We start from the raw sequence: 9777 nt of genomic DNA, 5'->3' as shown, positions 1-9777 counted from the left end.
GGCGGGGGGGCTCCCCGCACCCTGCAGCAACTCCCCTCTGGATTGTACCTGGGCAGGAGAGCCCCTGTGACCTCCCAGGGCTCACAGGGGAATCCAGGAGCATTTCCCAGTTTATGTGTGCAAGGAAAAGCAACCACCAAGGATGGGGTCCAGCAGAGGGTTGGACTGGGACCCCCTATTCCAGGTGCCCAGCTGGAGGAGGCTTTCAGACCCTGAAATTGTTGGGGTGGGATTTATCTTCAGGCTCTGACAGCTGAAAGGGTAATAGAAAACCAGCAAGAAGCAAAGCTCAGTCCCCGTGTGGACCCTGTCCTTCCAACAGCCCACAGCAAAGCAGGCAAATCACTAATGTTTCAGCTGGGACACTGCTTTTCCCACTCTCCCCTTTTGTTAACAAAAAGCCCAAATTCTATCCCAGTGATGTCCCTTGTCCCAGTGACTGTCCCAGCCTGGCCCAGGGTGGATTTTAGCTGGGAAGCTCTGTAAAAGACAGCCTTATTGCTTCTGCCTGAGCTTTACCCCTTGCTTGTTCAGCCCCTGGCTCTGCAAGGGCTGGTGTTACCAACCTGCAGGGACCTCCTGGTGCTGCTCTGCTTAGTGCCCAAAACCCATGGGGTGGTAGGGTGTGGAAAGTCCCCGATAAAGTCTCCTGGGAAGAGCCACAGCAGCTCCAGAGCAGGGCTGGCTGTCCCCTGCATCCCAGCACAGCACCATGCTGGCTGCCAGGACCGTACTCCTCCAGGAGCTAAAACGCACCCTCCTGCATCCCACAGAGCAGGGAAGAACAGAGGTAGGGAGCAAGCAGGTGCTTGCAAGACACCCCAGATCAGGGTATAATTAAGGACACAGCCAACTGCAGAACTGAAAAGGGGTGATGTGCTTTTTGTATGTGCCAGCACAAGGAAGATGACATCTAGGGATCCTGGGGATTCGTGTCCTCACTGCTGCTGTCGCTGATGACCTGCTGTATTAGAGGGGATTGTCCCCATCTTCCCCTACAAGCACTACTGGGAGCAGAGAGGGAGAAAGGACAGTGTCAGGGAGAAGATCCTCCTCACTCCCCTGGGACCCTCAGAACTACCAGGGAATCAGTTGTGGGACTAATTGCACTGGAAAGCTCAAATCCATCACTTTGACTCTGTCTTCCAATTGGCTCCCAGAGCAGATCTCCATGCCCTCCCCAGGACACCAGTTGTGTTGTCCCTCTCTCTTTCCCATGCAGGTATTTGGCCATACGATACCCCCTCCACTCAATATGCCCTCACGGCCATCTGCTTCATCTGGGGGCTTTCCTTCATCTTCTCAGGCCCTTACCTCAGCTACTACCAGGAATTCCAGTTGGCCAACCTGACTGTCTGCCACCCCATCTGGGAGATCTCCCAGCGCAAGGTCATGGACATGTGCACCTTCATCTTCAGCTACATCATCCCAGTGCTGATCCTGAGCCTCACTTATGTGCGTACTATTCACTACCTGTGGAGGTCCGTGGACCCTCTCCAAGACATGTCAGAGTCCAAGAAGGCCAAGCGGAAGGTCACCAGGATGATCATCATTGTAGCCATCCTGTTTTGCCTCTGTTGGCTGCCCCATCACCTGGTCATTCTCTGTGTCTGGTTCGGGTACTTCCCCCTCAATCATGCTACGTACATGCTTCGCATCCTCTCGCATCTCATCTCCTACGCCAACTCCTGCGTGAACCCCATCGTCTACGCCCTGGTCTCCAAACACTTCCGCAAGGGTTTCAAGAAGATCTTCATCTGCCTCTTGCACAAGAAGGCAGCCAACAAGGTGCACGTGGCCCAAGTGACAAACACTGTCAGCACACTGGAGGCAGAGCTCAGTGAGGTGACCCACATCAGCAAAGCCCTGCCTGGGCACTCCTCCCTGTGCTGCGAGGTCCCAGGCCAGCCCCAGGGGGTGACAGAGCCGGTGGGACATCAGCAGAACACAGATGACTCCTCCATCACCTTCAGTGTCACCTAGCAGAGCTCCTTCCCACCCTATGGCTTTGCAGCCTCCTGCAGCATCGGGGATCGGCTATGTTTTGGGTTAAAATGCATCCAATTGTACCCTTTTTCATTCCAATGAATGAATATAACTGAATAAAAGATGATATAACTGTTAAAGTGATGCTGTTGGCTGCTCAGCCAAGCAACCAAGGACCAAAGATCCAAAGGCAGGATTTGCTTCCACTGAGCACTTGCTGAGAGCAGAGAGCTCAAACCCCCAGATCAGATCTCACGTATCACCACCTGTTCTTGTTACAGACAGACTTACACCCTGTTGCATCTACACCCAGAGCCTACTGAAAACTCTGGTCCCTCCAACAAACACAGCATCTGGCTGCAGTTAGCAGGGTGCACTTTTAAGGATATCTGGGAAGTCCTAGTTTAGGTGCTGCGTTCCAGGGCAGTGCTTGCCACAGCCACATGGGCATGAACCTGACTCAGGCAGGAAAATCCAGGAAAGCGGCACAGAAATCACAGACAAACCTTCCTGGCACAGCTAGTGTTGTCTGGGTTTTCATGTCTCCCCGGGGTTCATGGCTTGGAGAAGGTTTTCCCCAAGATGGAGCACAGCTGGAAGCAGCATCTGTAGCTGAGTGCTGTAGCCCAAGTCAAGGACTGCCAAGAGCTCTGCGCTGCTGCCCATGGCTCATCCCTGCCATTTTTGGTGCATGTGAGGCTCTGCAGAGCATCCGGTTGTCACCAAAGACAGCATCTCAGTCCAGGTGAGGTTTTGTAGAGAACAGCAAAGTGGAGCACTGGCATGGCTTTCCTGCTGCCATGATGTGGGGCTGAACATGGCCGGGGCTGTGCAAGTGCTGGGGAACCCCAGGCAACCAGGGAAGCTGCAAATACACCCCTCCATCCTGCATCCCATGTCCTGCTCTCTTGAGACACCCCACAGGCCACAGCAAAGGTGAGGCGATGTGCTGGAGTACATCCCTTGGTGGGATGTACTGGCCCAAGCAAAGCCACAGGCAGCGGGGGGTGGAGGATGTGGGTTATGCCTGAGCAGGTCCACCGAAGGGGGGGGGGACCGGTGCGGCACCAGGAATAGCCCTACACTCCCCTTAGCACAGCCATACCCACACACTAGAGGCCGACATGACTCACAGCTCCCACTGTTAATGCTGCAAAAGGTCCAGAAGTGTCTGAGCCCTGTGACTGCGAGCAGCCAAGGGCTTTATTTAAAGACCCATCATTTTCTGCACCAGAAAAACATCACTGGAATAGGGATCAATTAACGCTTTTGAAAATGCTGCAGTGGAGCGCAGCCAGAGGTGGTGATGAAAGCGTACAGGAGCCAGGATGGGCTGTACTGAGCACCCCTGTGATGCCCAGGGCTGCGCCCCAATGGCATCAAGCTCTCAAAATGGCCATTACAGAGGGTACAAATCTGTCTGCACAGGTTCCCGTCCTTGCGGCATCCCTGTGGCAGGACTCGGATGTGTGGCAGGAGGTTATTTCTATCTCAGACCCTCGCTCTCCCTGGGGCTCTGCGTCCTGATGCAGCCCTGCTCCACACTGCGCTGCCCTCCATCCCTCCCAGAGCTTGGCCTTTCTTCCCAGAAAGGCTTTGGCTGTAAAATGTTTGTTTTCCCCTGCTGACTGTTACTATAACCAGATCTTCCTGTCCCCATGCCGAGGGCCATAAATCGGCCATGGCCTCATATCAATAACTGTTATATTTAGTCTAGACCTCCTCATGGCGTAAGTCACTGCGAGCAAGCATATAAACAGGTCCATTACTTATATCTGCATTTATCTCCCCTGCTCAACCCTTCCCAGCCAAGAAAACAGCAAATCAGCCATGCAAGCACAGCTGAAAGCCTCATCTTCCTCCTGCCCTCATCCACCTCTGCTCAGAGAGACACGGGATCTGGTTCCAACAGATCCCCCACACCAAGGGGTTCAACCTCACTCCTGGACACTGTTATCACCTCATCCTGGGGATGAAGATGGTATCCTACCACCTCTACACTCCTCAAGGACAGGGATCTCTGTGCTGGCATGGCTGGGGGTACAGCATCCCCTATCCCTTCATGCCATTGCAGAGGAGACCCTGACCCTGCTCAGCTTCCCCCATCTCACCTCCAGACCTGTTTTCCTTTCATGCCCAGCTGCACGCACAGATCCCAACCCACGATGCCACAGGGCATCACTGTGCCAGACCCCAGGTTGCACCGCAGGAAGCCCCATGGAGCCAGTGCTCACTTTCAAGCCCAGGTTGTTCCCTTCATGCAGGGCTGAGTTCCCAGAAAGGACAAGAGTTGCTTCTGAGTTCATCTTTTTATAGCATTCACAAGAAAATAAAAATAACCGGTTCACAAATGTACAAGCCAGCCAGCAAACCTCAATCCATGCACTGCTCCCCCACGAGCAGCTCAAAATCCACGCAAACAGAAAGAGCCCTGCAGGGGAGAAGGGATTGGGACAGTACCTGTGTATCTCATCTCACCATCAAGCAAGAGATGGGGTATTGGGGAGAAGGATCCGAGAAGGGGAGCACCCCCCCAGGGCTGCTGCTGCTCCTGCTACTGATGCTCACCATGACCCAGCACATAGCACCTGGCCCCAGGGGACTCTCTCAGGAGCAGAGCTAGGCAGAAGGGGGCTGGCTGTGCCCCAAACTCCTCACCCAGCCCCAGGGAGACTCCTGGTGCCATCTCTGAGCCAGCCATGGGAAAAGCCAGGGCCACAGCATGGCCACTGACCTCTCAAAACCCCAGCACCAAGCTGTCCCCAGCTGGGGAACAACTCTGAGCAGCAAAGCTGGGTCTCTGGGGGTGGTTTCTTCTCACAGCCATGTTGGACCCTTCAGCAGCAGTATGGCCAGAACAGAACAGCAAAAGAGGGAGACGACTCTGATGGGTGGCTCTGACCCCAGGTGACAGCACTCCAGCCACGCAGTCAGGGAATCACAGTCTCACCATAGCAAAAGCAGGCTCACAACAACCAGCAGGAGAAAAGTGCTAAATTACCATGGATTTTTGTAAACTCAGTTTGTTTACCAAGTATTTTGCCACTGCATGGGAAAGAAGGCTCAAAATAGCATTAGCAGCTTAGAGCCATGACTATCAGCCAGAAGAGTAAAGGGGACAGGTCACCTCCTCAAAACAGCTCATCAAAACCATACACATTGCAACAACATCACCAGTCACTGCTCCTCCTTGGCTCAGCTTTGCCATGGGTGGCTGCTCGGTTTGCAGCTTTGGATCTTTTTGAGGAGCCCCAGCCTTGCAAGCAGAGCCCTCAGACACACATGCTCTCACCCCACCAGGATGCTCATGTTCAGCCCTGGGAGAAAAAGGTTTAGGCATAAATGCTAATAAAAAAGAATCAAATGGGAAAGGGGTGGGTTTTGCAATTCCTAGGGGAGGCCATGAAGGCTGTGGGGCACAGCTTCACAAACAAGCTGCTAACTGCTGCAGGTATGACATGACTGGAACATCCCATGGCCTGTCTGACACATGCTGGGAGGAGGTATAAAGGACAAATAACTGTGTGAGAACAAACTAGGACCTATGCAACCACCTGCTCACATTGCCCCCTGCCCTAAATTACATAGGAGCCATGTTCTGCACCACCCCAGGGGACACCCAGCCCTGGGCATTCTCCTAAGCACACCAGCCATGCATCCGCAGCCACACCCCACGATCTGCTGGGATCTTCCCAAGCAGGGGCCGGGTAAGAGGGCAAAATGAGAAGGATTCAAAGCAATAATTAAGTAAAACCTTTGGCAGAGCTTGGCAGAGCTGGTTCCCTAAAGGGGACACTTGGGAACTGTCTTCAGCTGGAGAGCTGTGAAAGCAGCACCCTGATACTGCAGTCAAACACAGAATTAACGCAAGCGTGTGTGCACGTCTGTGTGTGAACATGCAAAAGAGCGCAGGAAAGAAAGGACTAACTTTTTTTTTTTTAAGCATCGCAAAGACAGATATTTACAGAGACTTCCAGAACATCCACTAACTACATTTAACACAATCCACCCCCTAAAAATCAACTTCGGTGACTCATTGCTGCCCAGCTCCTTGGTGCTGGTGAGTGCCAGGCAGACACTAACATAGGCAGGGACTAAGCTGGGAGAGAAAGGAACTGTGCCATGGAGACAACAGGTCCCTGGGGAGTGAGGCCCTGAGAGGGTCTGTAAGGCAGAGCCAGGAAGGACATCACTGCCCTTCACCCACAGATATTTGCCCATGTGCAAATAGACCCAGTGGGGTCCAGACAACAAATGGGGATGGCTCAAGGGGACAGTAGGAAGGAGTTTGGAAGCATGGCTCCAGTCTGTGCAAAGTGGCCCCCAGCCTGTCCAACAGCCTCCCAGACCCACAGCTGAGCCCTGCTCTGCTGTATAACTGCCCTAAAGCTGCCCATCTGCCCCTGTGACTGCTTTGGAAACACATCCCAGGACACTCCTAACTCAGCTCCCAACCCCAAGCATGGCTGCATCCCCTCTCCCTGGGCAGTGAACACAGCCAACACCTGCTCATTTCTGGTCACCATTCAGCAGCAAGACCCCAGAGGGTGACAGCAGGCTGGGAGGCAGGCTCTGCCTACCACAATGGGGCATGGGGGAAGGGAAGGAAGTCCCAAGGATGCTGAGAGAGTGCTGACTTGTACTTGGCAGCTGGAGAGTACATGGCAGCTGGAGATTTATGCCGATGTGTCAAACAGCTTCTCAATCATCTCTCCCACCTGGTCAACCTGGTATTTGATGTACTTCTCAGGGTTCTTGGTGAAGGGCACATTGCCATATCTGCAAAGGAAGACGACCCCTAGGTGACAAACAACCAGAACGTAGCGGAGAGACTCACTGGCCCTCCTCTGCCGCAAATCAGCTCCATTCCAGCATGTTCCACTTGAATCTAATAGGGTATCTTGTGGGGAGGAAGTGACCTGGTTACAACAGGTCTCCTAAGGTTTACATGAAGAGCCCAGGGCGGCTCAGAGCTTCATGCTAGCTACAACATCTGCACTCACCCTGACCAAGGAATCAGGGTGACAGCAGACATTCAAAACTAGCTGAGTTCAGCCTGTATCCCCTGTATCAGGGGATATTGTAGTATGCAAGGTAGAGAAAGCTAAGACAGCACAGTAGAAAAGTGCCTCAGCTCAGGCTACCCTACACCCCAAAGACCTCAGTAAATCCAAAGAGAGGACAATGTTGCAAGAGGTTGTCACCTGTTCAAGAAGGCACCATAGGTCTCTTTCACAATGGTTTTCTGGGCCCGGCGGATTTTGTCCCGCTGCTCCATGTCTGGGATTGCCCAGGCCTTCTGGATCTTACACAGCTCCTCCAGTCCATCATTAAAACCCTGTCCAAAGTAAAACCCAGTGACTGTACTGAGTATAATCACATCTTTATACTGAGGCTGATGTTCTTCCCCTCCACTACTGATCACAGACAGCCAGGTGTCCTCCTTATGCAGATCTTTGATCTGTCTCAATCAACTCGGGGATATTCTTATGCCACCTAACACCTCCTTACCTTAAAGCGCTCCTTTATCATCTGCCTCTCCTTATCCTTGAGCTGCAATAAGGAGGAAAAGGATTTTATTTCATCTCCAGAAATAAATTTGCAACATCAGTGGTTACCCACAACTCCCCATCCAAGTAATATCCTACCTACTTAGCTTGAATTCCCTCTCCTAAAGTAGGGAGGAGAGAAAGCTGCAGTGAGCAGCACAACCTACATCCAGCAATTGGCTTTCATCTGAAGTAGGTTTAATGAGTGATTTTTCAGCCAGAACAGACATAAAAATAGACTTCTTTATGCTTGCAGCCCTTTCTAAGGGAAGGTTCTCAGGGCTTTGCAAATCCAAAACACAAGCATCTGCTCAGGTGAAAATACAAGAATGAAGGCAGAGATTAAGAGACTTGTATGAATATGGGGCAGGAGAGATTAGAAGGCAATGCTGCTTTCCACCTTGTCCCAGCCACTGTATTCACTCCACAGAGCAATACTGGCACTATATATATAGAAGTTTTCTAGGATTTTTTTTTTTTTTTTAACACAACAAAAGAAATGTTTCTGGCAATTTCTATAATCCCAAAACTATCCTTGCCCATGCTCTCACCTTCACTCCTGGTTGAAAGACAGGCAGGTTTCTCTCCAAGATGTAATCTGTCACCTTCAACCAGCTGCATTCGAAGTGAGATGTGAAAGAGGCAAAGAGAAGGAATTACTCATGTCTCACCAGAACATTTATGTCCTCACCCATGACCCAAAGGCCACCTAGACAATACACACCTCAAAACTTTCTACAGTAGCCACTTCCCAAGTTAGATTAATCACTTAGAAATCAAAAGACTTGGGTTTGGTTTTAGGCAAGTTTCTGGTTTAGGCTAACCTCTCCCACTCCTCCAGCAGCATTGGCTCCCAAGGAGCTCTCAAACTGACACAACTAAGGGAAGAGTGGAGGATGTCACCTGACCTGCGCTGGTAGGTCTGGATCTGCTGTTCAATGAGCTCCCGGTAAGACCTCTCAGCTGTCTTCTGTGTCACAGCTACCAGCTGGATCAGCTCAGACCTGAAAGAAACAGGTGAGCCAGCTGCTCCCAGGGTTGCAAGCAGGATGGTAGCATTTCAAGCCTCTATCAACAAGATCTTTTCTGCCTTTTAAAATAAAAGGAACCTTGAAATGCACAAGTTGGGAGACAGAGGCCACTCCAAGTTACTTTCCGAAATCATAACCTCAGTCGTCCCAAGACCAAAATATTCTCTACAATGCATCTCACATCTTCCACTCTCTTGTAATACAATGTAATGCTTACAATGGTGCAAAGCTTTCATAAAGGGCAGTTTCAAGAATGGAAGGAAGAGCAGAGATGAGACAGGCCAGCAAGTAAATGCACTCAATGCAGAACTCCACTCCAAAACCATGCTTAGTATTAGCCTCAAACTGAGGAGATTTACCCAGATACACACTTACTTCTCCAGAGATTTCAGAATGTAGTTGTAGTTGTTGTGCAGAAAAATGGCACTCAAAGCCGGGTCTTCATAAACCTTGGATTTACTAAGAAGGTTAAGCTGCAAGTTGCCCAAGACTTTGCCTTAAAGAGCAAAAAAAAGAAAAACAGAACAAAAAGTTTTGCACTGAAATTTCTCATTACTGACAAGCCAAACCAAGCACTCTGTACTGTTACTGTGGGCCCACACCGAAGTGAACAGCACAGCACCAACTGCATGTACAGACAAGGGTACAATCACATGCACTTAATCTTACAAGCCTTAGGCAGATCTTTCTTCAGAAAGTCACCAAAACCTCCCTGTGAACTATTGCCTTTGTTGCAACTGGCAATACAGTTGCATTCTGTTTCAAGACCAGCATGGGCAATCAAACTCAGTCTGACCATGACACAGGTTCTGGTATCAGAAGCTGATAGACCTGATCCCCATTGTAACAGATCATCACAAGGAAGCACTGTGAACTCATCTATCTTACTGCTAAACACACCATCAAGGTTTTAACAGAGCCCCTTTAGTAGCTGGGAGCCTCTGTAGGGTTGAAGGTGCAAAGCACTGGGTGAGAATGGTTCAAGACAGCTGATGACAAAAGCTCTGCAGCATGGTGAGCTGCTGCACTGTGCTTTGTCCTAACTGTAACACTCTGAAACTCCCAGTTTGACCCTCTTATCCATCCCTCCCATCAGACTCCAACTTTTGGAGTAAGAGACACAGCCTGTGCTCTTCACCCAAGAACGAGACAAGTAAAGGACAGCCAACAGGCAGAAATGGGAAGGTGTGCTAAGTACTCACAGATGTAGG

The 9777-nt window shown here is 50.9% G+C and overlaps 2 protein-coding genes across 2 annotated transcripts in view; one reads left to right on the top strand and one right to left on the bottom strand.

Annotated features, from left to right (window-relative positions):
- The window catches only part of LOC104546833 (galanin receptor type 2-like), a 2371-nt gene extending 388 nt beyond the window's left edge, over positions 1 to 1983 (top strand). The window contains 2 exon segments of the mRNA XM_010192331.1: positions 1223 to 1252; positions 1254 to 1983. Of these exon segments, the coding sequence (XP_010190633.1) occupies positions 1223 to 1252; positions 1254 to 1983 (760 nt within the window).
- A 4573-nt stretch (positions 1984 to 6556) lies between these two features.
- LOC104546822 (exocyst complex component 7-like) lies at positions 6557 to 9062 on the bottom strand (the record flags this gene model as incomplete). Its single annotated transcript, XM_010192319.1, has 6 exons — positions 6557 to 6765; positions 7191 to 7324; positions 7498 to 7539; positions 8087 to 8150; positions 8444 to 8539; positions 8942 to 9062. Coding segments are annotated over 6 exons (560 nt in total), but the record flags the coding sequence as incomplete, so codon positions are not given.
- Between the last annotated feature and the right edge of the window lie 715 nt (positions 9063 to 9777).

Source organism: Mesitornis unicolor, unplaced genomic scaffold (assembly GCF_000695765.1).
Source record: "Mesitornis unicolor isolate BGI_N332 unplaced genomic scaffold, ASM69576v1 scaffold49160, whole genome shotgun sequence".
NCBI classification, from domain to species: domain Eukaryota; kingdom Metazoa; phylum Chordata; class Aves; order Mesitornithiformes; family Mesitornithidae; genus Mesitornis; species Mesitornis unicolor.
Note: the sequence above shows the minus strand (reverse complement) of the source record. Positions and strands in the feature narration are given on the sequence as shown.